Source organism: Chiloscyllium plagiosum, unplaced genomic scaffold (genome assembly GCF_037043375.1).
Source record: "Chiloscyllium plagiosum isolate Xiang-an unplaced genomic scaffold, Cpla_swu_hap1 HiC_scaffold_5, whole genome shotgun sequence".
Classification (NCBI taxonomy): domain Eukaryota; kingdom Metazoa; phylum Chordata; class Chondrichthyes; order Orectolobiformes; family Hemiscylliidae; genus Chiloscyllium; species Chiloscyllium plagiosum.
In genome coordinates, this window is record NW_028270143.1 from 118,262,666 (window position 1) to 118,283,389 (window position 20,724).

Genomic DNA, 20,724 nt, shown 5'->3' on the forward strand with positions numbered 1-20,724 from the left:
TATAAAATGAGTAGCTAAACTGAAATTGCCTCTAGGGGTACACAAAAAAGCTGGTACATCTGAAAAGAGGTACATGAGCAACAGACCCTTTGGTCCAACTCGTCCATGCCAACTAAATATCCTAAATTAATCTCATCCCATTTGCCAGCAATTGTCCCATATCCTCTAAACCCTTGCTATTCATATACCTATCAGATGCCTTTAAAATGTTGTAATTGTGCCAGACTCCACCACTTCCTCTGGCAGCTCATTCCATATATACACCACTCTCTGCGTGAAAATCTTTCCCCTCTCACCTTAAACCTATGTCCTCTAGTTTTTCTCCCTATCCTGGGAAAAAGATCTTGGCTATTTACCCTATCCATGCCCCTCATAAGTTTATAAACCTCTATAAGGTCACCCCTCAACTTCCAACTCTTTAGAGAAAACAGCCCCAGCCTATTCAGCCTCCCCCTATAGCTCAAAACCCCCAACACCAGCAATATCTTTTTACATCTTTTCTGCACCCTTTCAAGCTTCACAATATCCTTCCTATAGGAGGGAGACCAGAATTGCATACAATATTCCAAAATTGGCCTAATCAATGTCCTGCAAAAACCGCAACTTGACCTCCCAACCCCTATCCTCAATGCATTGACCAATAAAGGCAAGTGTACCAAATGCCTTCTTCACTGCCTTTTAACTTGTGACTCCACCTTCAAGGAACAATGAACCTGCACCCCAAGGTCTCTTTGTTTGGCAACACTTCCAAGGGCCCTACCCTTGCCATAATTTGCCCTACCAAAATGCAACACCTCACATTTATCTAAATTGAACTCCATCTGCCACTCCTCGGCCCATCAACCAACCTGATCAAGATCTCTTTGGACTCTGAGATAACCTTCTTTACTGCCTACAACACTTTGGTGTCGTCTGCAAACTTACTAACCATTTCTCTTATATTCACACAGTGAGGAATTGTTCCCATTGACAGAATGGATAAAAATTCAGAAGGCACTGATTTAAGGAGATTTGCAAAAGAAAGAATAGTGATATGAGAAAGGACATTATACGCAGCTGGAATATACCACTAGAGAGTGTGATGGAGGCAGATACAATCAGGCCTTTCATTAGGAAACTGGATAAGCAGTGAAAGTTAGAAAGGACCAGGGAGTGGGAATAGTTGAATTACTATTGCATGGGTCTGGCATGGGCGTAATGAGGTCCATGCTGTTGCCTTCCCATGATTCTATCAATCTCTTTCTTTGAAATCTGTGAAAAATATAAACTTGACACATTATCAAATAAAAAATTTGTAAATAGTTTAGAATTGATTTTGAACAATTACAACTTTCCACAATTTTAATTAACATTCTCCCATTTAAAGAAAAAAATAATAAAGTAACTATTGCTTTTGTAAACACAGTGGACTTTTACATTTGGGATTTGAGCTTGAATCTATTCTATGATGACAGGATGAAATTCTCCCTTCCTGAAAAAGTAAGAATTTACCAAGTAAAAGGAGAGTGCTTTTGATTTCTTCATTTGTAGGAAATGGGCATCACGACTGGGCCAATATTTACTGCCCGTCCCTAGTTGCCCTTGAGAAGGTGGAGTGAGCTGCCTTCCTGAACCGCTGTAGTCTACCTGTTGTGGGTTGATCTACAATGCCCTTACAGAGTGAATTCCAGGATTTTGACCCAGAGATAGTAAAGGAATGGTGATATATTTCCAAGTTAGGATGGTGAGTACCTTGGAGGGGAACTTGAAGATGATGGTGTTCCCATATATCTGCTGCACTTGTCCTTCTAGATGGAAGTGGTCGTGGGTTTGAAAGGTGCTGTCTGAGGATCTCTGGTGAACTTCTGCAGTGCATCTTGTAGGTAGTACACACTGCTACTAATCAAATTCATTGTGTGATGATATTACAGCTTAAAGAATTGTGTGTTGTCCTGGTTTTTCCTATGAACAGAGGTGATGAGTGGTCCATTCCAATAAAGTAGATAGCTTGTGAAGCCTTGGGATTATTTTTAAAGTTGCAACAGTAGAAGCATGCCTGAATGGGTGGAGTCAACCTCCCACAAAACTGGAAATTTTGTTTAACTTTCAGTAGCTGTTGGGGTTTGGAAGCTGCTGTATATTTCTCCCTGCTACAGCAAAATGCTTGAGCTCTCTCTGTCTGTCTCTGAGTTTTCTCTTGATGCTCTTACATCCTGGACTGGAGAATTGCATGTGAGCCTATCTATTTTACTGAATATGCCTTTGCTGAGGGTGTGATTATGGGATGTTACAATATTGCAACAGTTACAATTTGTTAGTTAAATAATTTATTAGTCTGTTAAGTTTTCCAATTGAGTTAAGTTATTCTAATTCTTTTCTTTTGTTCGTATTTTAACTATAATATAAGAATAAAGTGTGTTTTGCTTCAAGCCTGGTAGTCTGACCAATTGAGTTGCATCTGAAACACAACGCCTGAACATTTGCCTTTAAAAATAAGAAACAGTTGGGGCCTAGGTCATTTTCTTAATACATTTGAGGGTTTTGGTCTGGTCCATAACAATTTCCAGGAACCCATTAGTGAACTATTTTTTGAAGAAGAAGAGTCAGTCATATTGGATGCTGTTTCTCATTCCATGTTGCCAGACCTGCTGCTTTTTTCTGTGACAATAACAGGTTTCTGCTAAGAGTACAGGACACAGTGGAAATGGTGTATACAGGTGCCCTCACCTTGGTTAAAGCAGTCATTGCTTCCTCAACTTCATTAGTCTTCTTGCAGATCTTGGCCAAAAGCATCAAGTATTTCACATCATTCATCATGGTGGCTAAATCATTTTCTGAAACAGAGCAATGGTCTGACAATGGTATTTGCCAAACAAGAGGTGACAGATATCCTGGTTGCCCTCTTAATAATAATACAGCAGTGTTTATTCATCTATATTGTCATCTCCCTTCTAAATCCACATAAGAGCCCTGCAAATTATTTTGCCACTCTGCTATGTTGGAATCACAATTGTTTCTCATTTTCAACCAGGATCTTAAAATTTCTCAATTCTTTATCTCCTTAGTTTTTGTTCTTATTATCTACTAGGTCTTAAAAGTGTGCTACAAGTCACCTAACTGATACTTTCTGTTTTACCTTGTTCTTCCCATTGTATAATGCAATGGTTAAAATTAATGACTTTTTTTAAATTTAATAAACCATGACCGTAAAACCATAAGACCTAGGAGCCGAAGTCAGCCATTTTGTCCATTGAGTCTGCTCCACCATTCAGTGAGATCATGGCTGATCTGTTGTTCAGAAACTCCACTTTCCTGTCTTTTTCCCATAACCCTTGATTTTCCCTCCTGATTAAAAATACATCTATCTCAGCCTTGAATATAATAACATCACCTCAGCAGCCCTCTCTGGTAAAGAATTCCACTGATTCAATACCCTCTGAGAGAAGAAATTCTACCTCATTTCTGTCTTAAATGTGCAACTCTTTATTCTGAGATGATGCCCTCTGGTTCTAGACTCTTCCACAAAGGAAAACAATCTTCTTGCATTTACCTTATCAAGGCCTCTAAGAATCTCATACCTTTTAAATAGATTGTCTCTCAATTCTTCTGTATTTCCAATGTGTGCAGGCCCAATCTACTCAACCACTCCTCAATAGATAGTCACTCCCTACCTGGTAAAATCAATGACTGCAGATGCTGGAAACCAGATTCTGGATTAGTGATGCTGGAAAAGCACAGCAGTTCAGGCAGCATCCGAGGAGCAGTAAAATCAACGTTTCGGGCAAAAGCCCTTCATCAGGAATACAGCCTACCTGGTATCAGCCTGGTGAACCCTGCTCCAGGGTTTTGAGCACATGAAACCCCAGTTGACCCTTCACTACTATGGGAGCACTGCACTGTCAGAGGTGCTGTCTCTCAGGTGACCAGCTAAACTGGGACGTCACCTGTTTGTTGGGGAGGAATGTGAAAGATCTCCTAACATTATTTCAAAGAAAAGCAGAGGAGTTATCCATTGCGTCTTGGCCTACATATCCTACAATCAACATCACAAAACAATGTTGTCAGAATATAGATGCAAGTCAACACAACCAAACCAAAGCAGAAATAGGTGTTTAGAATACAGAACTCACTGACTTGATTAGCATTAATTACTTTATGGGGAAGCTAGATTAAGTACTTGAGGTGAAGATGGTGTAATGATAATGTCTCTAGACTACGAATTAAACCCTAGCCAACACTCCGGATGCATAGGCTCAATCCTACCACACTAGCAGCTTAATTTAAAATCTGGAATTAAAAGTTAGATGATTTCTGCAGAACTGTCATTGATTGTCAGAAAACGCCATTTCATAATGTTCTTATGGAAAGGAAATCTGCCAAGACATAGAAGGAATGAAGCCTAGGCACCTGAAATGCCTTCACTGCTCAGGATCAAAAGCTTTTTCCTAACAGCACTGTGAGATTGTGAACACCCCAGGAATTGCAGCAGTTCAAGAAGGCAGCTCACCACCACCATCTCCAGGGCAATTAGAGAATGACAATAATTATGAATAAATGAATTTTAAAATGCAGGTAGAGTTAGGTTCGGAGGATATTCATCACAAATATTAAATACAAAGCTGACCCAGTATTTTTTAAATTCACCTTTGTGGGATGTGGGCATCGCTGTCCGTCCCAAGTTGCCCTTCTGAAGGTGGTGGTGAGCTGTTTCTTGAACTGCTGCAGTCCATCTGCTGTGGGTTGACCCACTATGTCATTAGGAAGGGAATTCCAGGATGTTAACCCAGTCACACTGATGGAACAGTGATGCATTTCCAAGTCAGGTTGGGGAGTGGCTTGGAGGAGAACTTGAAGGCAGTGGTGTTCCCATGTACCTGCTGCCTTTGTTGTTCTGGATGGAAGCGATTGTGGATTGTGGAGTATGAGGATCTTTGGTGAAATGCTGCAGTGCATCTTGTGGACATTACACACTGCTGCTCTTCAGCGTTCGTGGTGGAGGGAGTGGATGCTTGTGGACATGGTGCCAATCAAGTGGTTTGCTTTGGTGTCAAGCTTATTGGGTGTTGTTGGAGCTGCACTCATCCACACAAGTGGGGAGTATTTTCCTGACTTGTGACATAGAGCGTGGGCAGGCTTGGGGAAACAGGAGGTGAGTTACTCGCTACAGTATTCCAAGCCTCTGACCTGCACTTTATGTGGTGTGTTTATTTGGTGAGTCCAGTTGGACCAAGCAGTCTGTGTCTATGGTGGAAATTTTATACAAATCTGTGCAAGTTCCCCCAACTAGAGTAAACATCAATTTCTCCACAAGAAAGTGGAATATAAATTAACATACTGAAATCATGTTCAAGGGCCTTTCTCAGCACTTTCTTTGCTTTATCGAACAGTCTCAGTTTCAGAAGGAGTTCTGCCAAGTCATAACACAAGAAGTCCTGTCCACCTATTTTTAGTGCAGTTTCAAAATAATGAATGGCCTGAAGATGAGAAAAAAAATACAAATCACTCTGCTATAGCTTCTTCATGATGAAATTGGCATATAAACACATGATATTTTAATATGCAATAAGAAATATAATCAGCACAGCAGGGAATATTTATCGCATATTTTGGCTGTGAGTCACACAGCAACTTGTCAATGTTGATCCCTGATCTCTACTGAATGACCTTATCTCAGCAGAGATTGAACATGGTTCAAGGAAAGATGAGGCTTGATGGCCAATATGACCATGTTTGTTCCATACTTTTGCAGGTCAAACGAAAATATGTCTTGACATGGCTTTCAGGCCTGACATTCAATTAATATGCTCTGTGAAATAATTATGATGGAGGAATGCTAATTGTCCATATGTTAAAACCAAAACTGCTGAACTTGTCAAGCTGAGAGATGAAAGCAAATGCTATTGAAAGGGACAACAGAGATAATTCAGGCCAGTAGGATGGAAGTGTGCTTTTATTTATGAATACTAGGACTTGGATCTGAATACGAGGCAGCACAATGTTCCAAAGTCATTGAAATAGATAATTCCTAAATATAATGTAAGATCACTGGAGAAAGCAAAAGAAATACAATAATACAAATAATGGTTTTAAAGAATATATAACTGGACCATTCCTTTTCAAAATAAAGAAATGAGAAGTGCAGCACAGGAACAGGCCCTTCGGCCCTCTGAGCCTGTGCCAAACATCATGCCCTAACTAAACTAAAAACAAACCTTTTGCTTTTATTCGGTCTGTATCCCTCTATTCCCTCCCTGTTCATGTAACCATCCAGATGCCTCTTAAATGTCATCTATGTGCCTGCTTCCACCACCCCTTCTAGCTGAGTGTTCCAGGTTTCTACCACTCTCTGCGTGAAAACCTTGCCTTGCACATCTCCCATAATCTTGCCTTCTCTCACCTTGAACCTGTGCTCCCTTGTAATTGAAACTTGAACTCTGGGGAAAAGCCTCTGACTATCCACCCTATTGATGCTTCTCATAATTATGTAGACCTCTATCAGATCTCTTCTCAGCCACCGTCTTTCCAGCAAAAACAATCCTAATCTTTTTAACCTTTCCTCATGGACAATGCCCTCGAGACAAGGCAACATCCTGGTAAACCTTCTCTGCACTCTGTCCAAAGCTTCCAAGTCCTTCTGGTAGTGTGGCGACCAAAACTGCATGCAGTATTCCAAATGGAGCCTAAGAAGGGTGTTGTATCGTTGCAACAAGGTTTGCCAACTCTTGTGCCCCATGCCCCAGCCGATGAAGGAAAGCATATCATATGCCTTCTTAATCAACTTTGCCAGTTGTGCTGCCACTTTTAGGAACTGTGGCTCTGCACATCCAGATCCATCTGTATGTTAATGTTCCTAATGGTCCTGCCATTTACAGTATAGTTCACATCTAAATTTGATCCTCCAAAATGCATCAACTCGCTTTTTGGATTGAATTCTAATAAAAAAAATGGGCGATGTGGCCTATCATTATAGTGAATCACTTTCATCCAATGAGACAGTATGTAAAGGCTGAACATATCAGAGGTCTTCACTAGCTGCGTGTAGGAGAAAACTGAAACAAATGTGGATAAGAAGAATCCAAATGAGTGTCCTGATTCTGCAATCAATGGAAGGGTCAGCTCAGGTGCTTTTATGAATAGATGGTGTTGTTATGGGTGGCACAGTGGCTCAGTGGATAGTACTGCTTCCCCACAGTGCCAGGGACCCCGGTTTGATTCCACCTTTGGGTAACATGTTCTCCCTCCGGCTGTGTGTATTTCCTCCTACAGTCCAAAGATGTGCAAGATAGCAGGGTAGGTGGATTGGCCATGCTAAATTGCCCATAGTGCCCAGAGGCATGCAGGCTAGGTCGATTAGCCATGGAAAATGTAGAGTTAGAGAAATAGGCCAAGGGTATAGGTCTGGGTAGGATGCTCTTTGGAGGGTCAGTGTGGATCAATGGGCCAAATGGCCTGCTTCCACAGTGTAGGGATTCTATGATCTTAGCTGATGTTGTTACCAGACAAATTAAATCCCAGACTGAAATATGGCATGTTAAATCATGTCTTGTTTGATTTTAACGAAGTAATCTCTCGCCTACTTTTAAAAACATCCATTCATAGGATGTGGACATCACCGAGTGCTGAGCAGTTATTGCCCTAGTTGGCCTTGAGTAGGTGGAGGTGAACTGCCTTCTTAAACCACTCCATGTATATGTGCTGTATTTTGACCCATGATGCCATTAGGGAGGAAATTCCAGGATTGTAATCCAATGACAGGGAAGGAACAGCAATATATTCCCAAGTCAGGATGGAGAGTGGCTTGGAATTTGCAGGTGGTGGTGTCCCCACCTATCTGTTGCCCTACCCTTCTAGATAGGAGTGATCGTGGGTTTGGTAGGTGTTGTCCAAGTAGCCTTGGTGAATTGCTACAGTGCATCCGATAGATGGTAAAACACTGCTGCTGGCTTGGTGGTGGAGAAAGTAGAGGTTTGTGCATTTGATGCCAATCAAGTGGGCCGCTTTGCCTGGATGGTGTCAGCTTCTTGCGTGTTGTTGGAGCTGCACCCATTCAGACAAGTATTCCATCACATTCCTGAATTATGTCTTGTAGATGGTGGGCAGGTTTTAGGGAGTTGGAAGGTGAGTTACGCACTACACTTCGCCTCTGAACTGCACTCATAGCCATTGTATTTATATGGCTTGTAAATCTTTTCTGAATCCTTCCAAGTTTCACAACATCCTTGCAATAGGAGGGAGACACGAATTGCACATAATATTCCAAAAGTGGCCTAATCAATGTGCTGGACAGCTGCAACATGACCTCCCAATTCCTGTACTCAATGCTCTGTCTAATAAAGGAAAGCAGACTAAATGCCTTCTTCACGATCCTATCTACCTGTGACTCCACTTTCAATGACTCCAAGGTCTCTTTGTTCAGCAACATTCTTTGTTCAGTGGGCGGCGCAGTGGCACAGTGGTTAGCACTGCTATCTCACAGCGCCAGAGACCCGGGTTCAATTCCTGCCTCAGGCGACTGACTGTGTGGAGATTGCACATTCTCCCTGTGTCTGCATGGGTTTCCTCCCACAGTCCAAAGATGTGCAGGTCAGGTGAATTGGCCATGCTAAATTGTCCGTAGTGTTAGATAAGGGGTAAATGTAGGGGTATGGGTGGGTTGTGCTTCGGCGGGTCAGTGTGGACTTGTTGGGCCAAAGGGCCTGTTTCCACGCTATAAAGTAATCTAATCACTCCCCAGAATCTTACCATTCCAAGCTTTCGGAGCACTGCTCTTCCGTTAGATGAAGTCCATTTCTTGACTCTTCATATAACTGAACTTAAATTTTCTCAGCTTTCAAATAAGCCCTGCAATGTTTTGACCAAACACGTTTGGCATGGAACTTTTACTAAACCTCTTACACTAAGCTAACCCATTTTTAACAAATCTAAACTATCGCCTTCCTTTCTGAAGAACATCTGCTTTTCACACCTAACTATGGCTGACGTGCAGAACTGCCCAAACCGAAACTAGAAAAAAAACTTTTATCCAAGTTAGGGGTTTTTCCTTAATTAAAAAAACTGAATTTCTGACCTTTCTAACCAGAACCCAATGCACAATTGTTTTCTGTTAACTTTATTGGTGTATTACTTTTCTTTAATCTTTTAAGTTGGTAATTTTCCTGTCATCATTTCAAATGTGTACCTGTCTTATATCTATAAGCATGGACATAAATAAATGATAAATAAAAACCCCTTTGAGGGAATCTTCAATCTGTTCCCTTGTAGTTCATGAATCAAAGGTTACTTCAAGTGGAATGAGTGTTTCAAAAAAGATAATTAGACTTATAGTGTCTTATGTGCAGGGATAACTTCCTTCAGGGATATCCAGACAAACACTATTCACCTTTAATTAAATCGCTGGATGGTACACTTTCAACCTCTACTATGCATTACTTTCAAATATATATCCAGCTCTTTTTTTGAAACCACCTATGGAGTCTGCACCCCCCACTCTCCAAGGCAGCACATTCCAAATTCCAAAGTAAAGACTCCTTGCTCTCTTGCTGGCAATCTTAAATTTGTGATTCTTATTACTGACATACCAACTGATGGAAACAGAATATCCTTCTTTACTCTGTCAAAATTGTTCACAATTTTGAGTACCTCAGTAAGGCCATCTCTTAATTACCTCTGCTCCAAGGAGAACAAGGCCAATTTCTCTAATTTTTCCATGAATCTATATTAGATTAGATTATTTACAGTGTGGAAATAGGCCCTTCGGCCCAACAAGTCAACACCGACCCTCTGAAGAGCAACCCACCCAGACCCATTCCCCTACATTTACCCCTGCCCCTAACACTACGGGCAATTTATCATGGCCAATTCACCTCACCTGCATACTTTTGGACTGTGGGAGGAAACCAGAGCACCCGGAAGAAATCCACACAGACACGGAGAGAGTGTGCAAACTCCACACAGACAGTTGCCTGAGGCAGGAATTGAACCCAGGTCTCTGGCGCTGTGAGGCAGCAGTGCTAACCACTGAGCCACCGTACCGCCACTAAAATCCCCACTCCTGGTATCATTCTAGTAAATCACCTTTGCACTCTCTCCAATGTTTTAACATCCTTCCTTAAATAAGGTGCTCAGCACAGAACACAATTTTCCAAATGGTAGTCTAACCAAGATTTAAAGAGATGTAGCATCACTTCCTTGTTTTTATACTCTACGCCTCTCTTTAGAAACCAAGGATCCTAAAAGCCTTTTAACTGTTTCAACTTGCTGGGCCATCTTCAGGGAATCATTTACTTGAGTCCAGAGGTCCCTCTGCTCCTGCATCATTGAGCCTGTACTGTGTCTCCGTACTTCGACCAAAATGCATTAGCTCACATTTCTCTGCATTGAAATTCATCTGCCAGATGTCTGCCATTTGGCCAACTTCTTTCATGTAATTTCATGTGTAAGAGTTAATGCACTTGATGAGCTTCTTGTCTGACAGTTTGGCAAAATATAATGTTTCTTACGGATTTGAAAGAAAAAGTTTAGTCTTGCGTGGGAACAGACAGATGTACCCAATAATCACAAACAATGCAACAAGGATGCAGGTTTGCATTCATTTATTTAAAAGTACTACAAAGTCTTTAAAATGATCATGACTAATATCAAGCAATACTGAGGTACATAAAGTCAATTACATATAACAAAATGTGGGTTCCCCATACCTTGGTGTAATGATGAGTTTTAACTAATGCTTGACCTATCTTTCTCACCAAATGTCCATCGTGAGGGTTTTTCTTCAGGACCTGTTCATATACCTCTATTGCTTTCTCGGGCTAAAATAAATTAGAAGCAGTCAGTCTGATTAAAACAGGAACAAGAAAAATAGGAAGCACAGATTAGATTAGATAACTTACAGTGTGGAAACAGGCCCTTCGGACCAACAAGTCCACACCGCCCCGCCGAAGCGCAACCCACCCATACCCCTGCATTTACCCCTTACCTAACACTACGGGCAATTTAGCATGGCCAATTTACCTGACCCTGCACATCTTTGGATTGTGGGAGGAAACCGGAGCACCCGGAGGAAACCCACGCCGACACGGGGAGAATGTGCAAACTCCACACAGTCAGTCGCCTGAGCGGGAATTGAACCCAGGTCTCTGGCGCTGTGAGGCAGCAGTGCTAACCACTGTGCCACCGTGCCAATATAGCAATTTAAACACGCAACAGCACCAGAAGAGTTTCATAGAGGGGGAAATAGGCCTTATTTTCAAAAAAATTAAATACTTTCGGAAGGGAACCAAAGACTCAAAGGTAGAAGACAGAGGGTGGTGGTGCAGGATTGTTTTTCAGACTGGAGGCCTGTGACGAGTGGAGTACCAGAAGGATTGGTGCTGGGTCCTCTACTTTTTGTCATTTACATAAATGATTTGGATGCGAGCATAAGAGGTACAGTTAATAAGTTTGCAGATGACACCAAAATTGGAGGTGTAGTGGACCGCAAAGAGGGTTACCTCATATTACAAAAGGATCTGGACCAGTTGGGCCAATGGGCTGAGAAGTGGCAGATGGAGTTTAATTCAGATAAATGTGAGGTGCTGCATTTTGGAAAAGCAAATCTTAGTAGGGCTTATACACTTAATGGTAAGGTACTAGGGAGTGTTGCTGAACAAAGAGACCTTGGAGTGCAGGTTCATAGCTCCTTGAAAGTTGAATCGCAGATAGATAGGATAATGAAGAAGGCATTTGGTATACTTTCCTTTATTGGTCAGAGTATTGAGTACAGGAGTTGGGAGGTCTTGTTGCGGCTGTACAGGACATTGGTTAGGCAACTTTTGGAATATTGCATGCAATTCTGGTCTCCTTCCTATCAGAAAGATGTTGTGAAACTTGAACGGGTTCAGAAAAGATTTACAAGGATGTTGCAGGGTTGTAGGATTTCATCTATAGGGAGAGGCTGGACAGGCTGGGGTTGTTTTCCCTGGAGTGTCGGAGGCTGAGTGGTGACCTTATAGAGGTTTACAAAATTATGAGGGTCATGGATAGGATAAATAGACCAAGTCTTTTCCCTGGGGTCAGGGAGTCCAGAACTAGAGGTCATAGGTTTGGGGTGAGAGGGGAAAGATATAAAAGAGACCTAAGGAGCAACTTTTTCACGTAGAGGGTGGTACGTGTATGGAATGAGCTGCCAGAGGAAGTGGTGGAGGTTGGTACAATTGCAACATTTAAGAGGTATTTGGATGGGTATATGAATAAGAAGGATTTGGAGGGATATGGGCCGTGTGCTGGCAGGTGGGACTAGATTGGGTTGGGATATCTGGTCGGCATGGACAGGTTGGACCAAAGGGTCTGTTTCCATGCTGTACATCTCTATGAATCTATGAATCTACTTGGGTATGGAATTTTATATGTCAGGGTATGGAATTTTATATTACTGGCTTTTGCCTTTCCTCTTTCATGGAATGTGGGCATTGCTGGTAAGGAGAAAGTGAGAACTGCAGATGCTGGAGATCGGAGTCGAGAGTGTGTTGCTGAAAAAGCGCAGCAGGTCAGGCAGTATCCGAGGAGCAGGGGAATTGACATTTTGGGCATAAGCCCTTCATCAGGACTGAGGCTTGTGGGTTGGGGCTGAGAGATAAATGGGAGGGGGTGGGGCTGGGGTACGGTAGCTGGGAAAGTGATAGGTGGATGAAGGTGAGGGAGAAGGGGATTGGTCAACCCACAAGCCTCATTGCTGGTAAGGCCTGCATTTGTGACCCATCCTTAACTGTCCTTGATCTGAGTGGCTTGATAGGACATGTCAGAGTGCAACCCAAGAGTCAAGTACATTGTGGAGTGTCTGGAGTCACACGCAGATGAGCCCAGGTAAAGATGGCAGATTTCCATATCTTAACCATTTTTATAGCAGTTGTTAACAGTTGTCATAGTCACCTTTACTGAAACTAGCTTTCAATTTCAGATTCATGAACTGAATTCAAGTTTCACCAGCTGCTGTGATGGAACTTGAACCCCAGTCCCCATTGCATTTGTTTGGGACTCTGGATTTCCTCGGTCCAGCGACATTATCATTACACCACTGTCTACCCCAATCTGTGTCAGTTGTCCAACTCCATCCCAATGAAGGTACTTTTTTTTTCCCAGAGGAGGATTGAGGCTATCACCGTAGCTATCCAACATGCAACAGTCGGTAGCTAATTATAGGGCCATAAGACATGGGAACAGATGTAGGCCATTCAGCCCATTGAGTCTGTACTGCCACTCAATGAGATCATGGCTGCTCTGATAATCCTCAACTCCACTTTTCTACCTTTTCCCATAACCCTTGATTCCCTTGCTGTCTATGAGGAGAAAGTGAGGTCTGCAGATGCTGGAGATCAGAGCTGGAAATGTGTTGCTGGAAAAGCGCAGCAGGTCAGGCAGCATCCAGGGAACAGGAGAATTGACGTTTCGGGCATAAGCCCTTCTTGATTCCTGAAGAAGGGCTTATGCCCGAAACGTCGATTCTCCTGTTCCCTGGATGCTGCCTGACCTGCTGCGCTTTTCCAGCAACACATTTCCATCCCTTGCTGTCTATCTCAGTCTTGAATATTCTTACCGTATATACTTGAGTAATAGTCAAATTTTTTGACTACTTGTTAAGGTTAAATTTATGGGGTCAACAATTACATGAATACTATTTTTGAGGGCCTGAAATTCATGCCTATCAAGACTCATACGGTAGCATTAGCAGAAGCCCAAATGATCTCTAAGTGAATAAAGAAAAACAAATGAATTATGGTAATGCTAAAAACCCAGAGCTGAACCCAACAGCCAGTGCACTGGGAGACCAGAAGTGGAGCGGAACGTGATGGCCGGCACACTGACTCGTAAATGTTGATCTGCTATCTTGGAGAACTAGGGTCAACTTTTACATGAGATATATGGAAAATTCCAGGTTATTTGGCCAAAAATTGGGGTCGACCTTTACATGAGATCGACTATTACGTGAGTATATACAGTAATCTCCCAACCTCAGCAGTTCTCTGTGGTAAAGAATTCCACAGATTCGCAACGCTCTGGCACAAGTAATTCCTCCTCATCTCTGTCTTAAATGTGCATAGCCTTACTCTGAGATTATGTTGTCTGATCTTAAGACTCCCCGACAAGGAAGAAACAATCTTTTTACATCTACCCTGTCGGGTCCTCTAAGAATCTCGTAGGTTTCAATAAGCCTTTCATTCTTCTAAATTCCATTGAGTACAGGCCCAATCTACACAACTTCTCCTCATAAGATAGAACTTCCAAACCTGCTATCAGCCCAATGAACCTTCTCTGGACTTCCTCCAACGCCAGTGTATCTTTTCCTAACTCCTGAGCAACTGTCCAGTTGATCCAATACCTATCTCTCACATATCCCCAAATACATGTATGTGGGACACTGAGCTTTATAAATTGTGGCATGGGTACAAAGAAAGAGCATTACAATAAGCCTTTACAGAAAAACAAGCTTGTTCAGAGGTAATTGGAGCATTGTGTCCAACCTTGAAAACCACTATTTATGAATAATGTGAAGCCTTTAGAGAGGGTGCAGAAAAGGTGAATGAGAATAAATCCATGGATGAGGGACAACAGTTGCATGAATAGATTGGAGATGACAACATACTCCTGACCGAAGAGAAGGTTAAGACTGAATTCGTGGAGATGCTCACTTACTTGCTGCAAGGTTATCAGAGGTTGGGTGGGAACGTGGAACAAATAGATCAACCCATAATCTTACTGGATGGTGAAGAAGGCTAGAGAGTCTGAATGGCGCATTCCCAATTCAGGTTCAAATAATGCCAGCTGGTGGAATTTAAATTTAATTAATACATCTGGAATATAAAGCTAGTAATGTGACCATGAAATTTTCATCAGATGTCTCCCTGAAGTTACTCCTCACTAAACCAGTAACAGAGCTATTACACTTTAAACAACTGTATTCCCCACTGAAGCCACTACCTGATCTGAATCAGTTATCCCTTAGCAAATGCCTGAAATACCAAGTCTCCCATTCCCCTGGATTCAAATGAGGATCTAGTTTGATAAAACCTATTAGGTACACGTTATGACCGTTCTGACTTACCTCCTGGATAGCTATATATGCATCACCAAGAAGAAGGCTTATCTGTGTATTCGGGAACTGTTCATGCAAGTCTCTGTAAAACAGAAAATATGAAATATGTGCTGCAGAAGTCAGGCTTCACATTGGTACGACCCACTGGGAGAGCACACTGTAAATCATGTCCCACTATTCCTGGTCTTACCAAATCTTAAAGTTTTTTAAAGGTACACACAATACACCATTTTACCTGACTTTTAGACCAAAGTTGATGGAAAGCATGAATCAAGTGATTAGACTGTAGCTACAAGTAAATAGGTATAAATCATTGGCATGTCTCAATTCAAAAGTGACAAGTCACAACAACTACTGCAGGAAAGGTAACTAGTTTAGTTCATGTTTAAATTGAGTTTTTCACCACAAAGAACATGCACTTTCTGCTGGGGAGAACAACTTGTGTTTTTCTCTCTCTCTCTCTCTCCTCCAGTGTTTCCGTAACTTGTTTACAGTGCAACCTATCAGTTAGCTGAGATACACTCAGTTCATTTGTAAGCTACTTCATAGTTCCTGATGGTCTCAGCATTACAGGAACCCACGGCCACAGAAACAGAGTTCACATTGGGTATCAAATTCACTGCTGTGAAATTATGCAAACATCATGTTAAATCTCCGTTTTTAAAATCAGTTCTTTGTGCTTGCAGTACAAAGATTTTAAAGATGCAAAACGTAAAAAGACAGTGGAGTGGGGGACACCTCTGTCCTTAAAGAAAATGACATGCAATCTCAAAAATGCCTTTCACTATTAACATGTAATAGACAACAACAACAAAATAAGACTTACATCCATTCATTCTTCTTCCCCTCTCTATACCAATTTGCACAGTCTTAGAATTTCCTAAATTTGAACCTATTCTAACATTCCACATTTGGAATTATATATAGTATATCCATGATTATATTATCGTTCCATTAATATGAACAAATTTTACATGAAATGATTACAATGAAAGATTCCATCGCCAAATAATTCGCATTCCAATTTTTAAACTTTTCAATGAAGCTTAGTGAACTATGATCAATGTAAATTAGCATTTACAACCTCAGTTATCTGAACATCGATTATCTGAATTTTGGATTATCCGAAAAGATCTCATGGTCCTGATACTTGGGTAATCTGTGTTATCCGAACTTTCGATTATCTGAACAAAATACTTCCTGCCTGTGTTGTTCGGATAATCGAATTCGGCCTGTATTTGTTTCCATGTTGGGTATCGACTTCAAAGTGCTGAAGAGTTAACAACAATCCCAAAATCTCTTTTTCTATGGTACAGTACTTCTTATGATACTGGTTTAGTTTCTCAGAGAGAATCACACTGGAGTCTCTATTCCTTACTCATCATCCAATAACAAGGCAGCATCTATACCCAAATCACTAGCATCAACTACCATTGTGAAAGGGCTGGAAAAATCAGGGGTGGCCAATACTAGTTTATTTGTGAAGATTGCTTTTAGATTCCCAAAGGCTGCTTGTCATTCTACGACCATACCTCTTTTGATATTTGTTAAAGATACAGCTACCTTACCAAAATTATGCACAAATTTACACATTCCTAAAATCTCAGTTTTTCATTTAGTTTTAGCAACATGATATTCTATTAAAACCTTCACTTTCAGTGTCCTTGGAAACATTTGTCCTTGTTCTAACCGCATGCACCAAATAACTCAATCTTGCTTTTGCAAATTCACCTTTTGCTAAATTTATTACAACATTTATCAGCCAATCATAATTGTTACAAACAGATCTTTGAATTATCTTTCATGCTCTTTTCAAGTGTTACTATAAACTACAACATCATCTATATACATTACACAGTAATGCACTACAGCCATGACTTAATACATACGTCTCTGGAATGTGGCTGAGACATTCTTTAACCTGAAGATACCACCCAACATGCTTACACCCAACAAGGACCCCATGCTTACTGTGCCCCTCCCCCACTGTACTGGAAAGCAATTCTTCCAAAGAATCTACTTCCCCCACCGTTTCCTACATCTACTAATACAGAAACAAGCATTTAACCTGCCCCTTCAGCTGCACCCTCAGACAGAGTTTTCCTACTTGACAGGGAACCAAGCTTTAATTAAGATGGCTTCCAGGTAGTAGATATTTTTGAAGAAACAAATCATAGAATCCCTATAATGTGGAAGCAGGCCATTCAGCTATCAAATCCACACTGACCCTCCAAAAGACATCCCTCACCTAGACCCACCTCATTAACCTAAATTTCCCATGGCTAATCCATCTAGCTTACACATCCATGTGAAACTATGGGCAATTTAACATGGCCAATCCACCCAACCTGCACATCTTTGGACAATGGGAGGAAACCAGGGCATCAGGACACAGAGAGAATGTGCAAACTCCACACAGACAGTCACCAGAGGAATCAAACCCGGATCCCTAATGCTGCAGGGCAGTGCTAACCACTGAGCCACCATGCTGTCCATAGAAAGGCAAGTGCTGTAGAGTTTCTGTACACAATATAAATCCAACCAAGCTGCTCCCTGCATTTATGCAACCCTCCATCTTTAATATCTTGGCCTCTGCATTCTCTTAAATTTTCAGCTTTTAGGTATCTTCCTCCTAACCCGAATCATGGATAACTATAGCTATGTCATACATACTTGTAGCATCTGATATAGAGCTTTTGGTCCTTCTGTTTGTGCAGGTAGATCTCAGCCAGTTTCTTTTGGGCTTCAACGTAATACGGCTGCTCGGGGAGAATGCTCCTGAGCATGCTGAATGCTGTTTCTACATCATCCTGGCTCAGAGCCAAATCAACATTGGCGATGGTGATTCGAGTTTCTTCCGGCGTCCCAGCAAATTCATGGATTGCATCTTGCAACACCTTGGTAGCTTGGTGCTGCAAAGGAATAATTTTGATGGTGATTAGTGCGGGTGAACAGTGACTGCTTTTGTAACAACCCACTAAGCCAGTGCTTCTTATCCCTGGTGAGAGTAACGACAAGGACAACAATGTTGTGCTTACAGGTTCCCATTCATGTCACACCCATGGGAACAGGAGTAGACCATTCGGCTCCGTGGGCCTATTAAGTTAGATTTTAGCTGGTCTGCTCTACAGCTCAGCTTAAAAAGAAATCACCTCAACTCCTCACGTAGTCCTTATGCCATTCACTAGCAAGTTTTAATAAATTCAATGAATGATATGGAAAGGTAAATTGTAGAAATTCTCTACATCGGTGAGAACACGCGTAAACTCGGTGTGTCTTGCCAAACATCTCATCCAGGTCCATGAGGCCGACCGGACCTCCCAGTCACCACCCATTTTCATTCCCTTTCCCATTCCCTTTCCGACATGACCATCCTTGGCCTCCTCCATTGCCACAGCGAATCAGAGCGCAAATCAGAGGAACAATACCTCATCTTCTGCCTTGGCAGCCTAAAGCCAGGAGAACTCAACATTGAGTACTCCATTTTCAAATAACCTCCATTCCCAGCCCCTCCCCTCCCCTTTCATTCAGCTATCAACCAGATTCATTCCTCCCATCAACCCACCAGGTCATACTCTCTACCTGGGTTCACCTATCCGTACCTCACCACCCCGCCCCTGCCCCCTCCCCCACCCCCTTTATCTGCAGCTCCCCTTACACCCACCCCCAGTCCTAAAGAAGGATTACACACAAAACATTGACTTCTCCATCTCCTGATGCTGCCTGGCTTGATGTGTTCTTCCAGCCTCCCGCTTGTCTACGTTGAATTCCAGCAACTACAGTCTTTTGTTTTGTCTCTCCACTAGAGGTAAAACAACTTTCAAAGTTGGGTGTAAGTTTTTTCTCTGAAGATACTCCTATAAAGCACCTTGTGGGGAATGGAGTACCTGTTCACTATTTAAGTGATGAGCGTCTGCCAGTTCCAGATACACAGAGGCACGTTCACTCATGCTGATGTTGGCTGTTGCCCAGCTCCCTTTTCTGGTCTGGCCTCGTCTCACCCCCAGAAGGCCGATTGCCACTTTCAGCGTCATTATGGCTTCTGTGACCTTGCCCATCTGCTTCAAGGCTCGGGCTTTGATCAGGTGGTAGACAGGGTGATCTCTGACCTGCAAGGTTGAGCAAAAGTGTAACTTGCACTTCTACCGTCTTCGACACTGGCTGAACAACATTGCATTTCAACTGAAGAAATTCCTTGGTCCCATTGCAGAAAACAAGAAGAATGCATTTAATAATGCAGACTTCGCTGAACAGGAACAGGTCATTTCATCTACGCTGCCAAGTACATTTCAAACTGTCTTGTCCAAGCCCCCTTGCTCACAGAATGAAACCCTTAGTCACCCTTCCCCGAGTCTGGATGTGATCACAGCCATTTCCAGCTCCATTTTCCCCTTGTTATTTGAAACACAATGAAAGGAAATAGTGATTGCTTCTCACGCAGAGAGTCTCAGGGAGTCTTTTAACTGTGGAAAACCCCAAAACGTACACATTCCCTTCTTGGTAGCTCCCCAATCCTCCCTTACCATTCCCCCCCAACTGTGTTCCCACCTAACCTGTCTATCTAAATTTTTATCTCCCACTTTACCCCTTCCACCAGCATCAGGCATATTGAGTCAACATGCCAGATTTATTGTATATTTATTGATGGGATGTGGGCATTGCTGGTTAGGGCAATATTTGTTGCCCATCCTTGCTGCCCAGGGGGAGTTAAGAATCAGCCATGTTTCTTCAGGTCTGGAGTCACACATAGTCCAGACGGGGTAAGGACGGCAGATTTCCTTCCCTGGAAGATATTAGTAAATCAGATGGGTTTTTAGAACATTTGACATTGTCACCATTATATTAGTCTTTTATCACAGATTTTCTATTGAATTCAAATTTAACCATCTGCTATGTTGGAAAGTAAACTTACTGCCCAAGAACAGGGAAGCAATGACCTAATGGTATTTTCACTGCATTGTTAATCTAGAGACCCAGATAATGTTCTAGGGACCTGGGTTCAAATCCTGCCATGGCAGATGGTGGAATTTAAACTCAATAAGAATCTGGAATTAAGAATCTAATGATGATGACCATGAATCCATTGTCAATTATTGGGAAAAACGCATCTGGTTCACTAATTCCCTTTAGGGAGGGAAACTGCTATACTTACCTGGTCTGGCCTACATGTGACTCCACACCCACAGCAATGTGGTTGACTTTCAACTGCCCTCTGGGCAATTAGGGACAGGCAATAAATTCTGGCCTAGTCAGCGATGCCCTCAACCTGTGAATGAATTTTTTAAAAATTAGCCTGAGGTTCTGGATTAAATAGGGGATTCTAGTCTAAAGGGAAGTCAGGATCAAAGGGACCTGGGCTATATGTGTACAGGTTATTGAAGATGATTGAATTTCTCCAGGAAGGGGGAACATCATAAATGAAAAAAATAGAAAATGCTGGAGAAACTCAGCAGGTTGGCAGATTTGGTCAAGATATTAAAAATTGAGATGGGTCTGGATGGTAAAGATGAAAATAACTGTTCCCATTACTGAAGGATTGAGAAAAAGAGGGCATAAATTTCAGGGAATTGGCAAAAAATAAGAGACATGACGGAGAGGTGGTTTGGAATGGAATGAACAACCTGACAGTCCATTGGATGCAGGTTCAGTTGAGGCACTCAAAAGGCAGTTGGATTATT

At 42.0% G+C, this 20,724-nt stretch overlaps 1 protein-coding gene across 1 annotated transcript in view; it reads right to left on the reverse strand.

The window, feature by feature from the left end:
* The window catches only part of ttc21a (tetratricopeptide repeat domain 21A), a 137,036-nt gene that overhangs the window by 46,855 nt on the left and 69,457 nt on the right, over positions 1-20,724 (reverse strand). Inside the window, exons 14-19 of the mRNA XM_087987769.1 lie at positions 18,934-19,155; positions 17,720-17,958; positions 15,056-15,128; positions 10,677-10,787; positions 5,315-5,453; positions 2,707-2,813 (exon numbers count right to left, since the gene is read on the reverse strand). Of these exons, the coding sequence (XP_087843895.1) occupies positions 2,707-2,813; positions 5,315-5,453; positions 10,677-10,787; positions 15,056-15,128; positions 17,720-17,958; positions 18,934-19,155 (891 nt within the window). The remainder of the gene's footprint in view (positions 1-2,706; positions 2,814-5,314; positions 5,454-10,676; positions 10,788-15,055; positions 15,129-17,719; positions 17,959-18,933; positions 19,156-20,724) is intronic.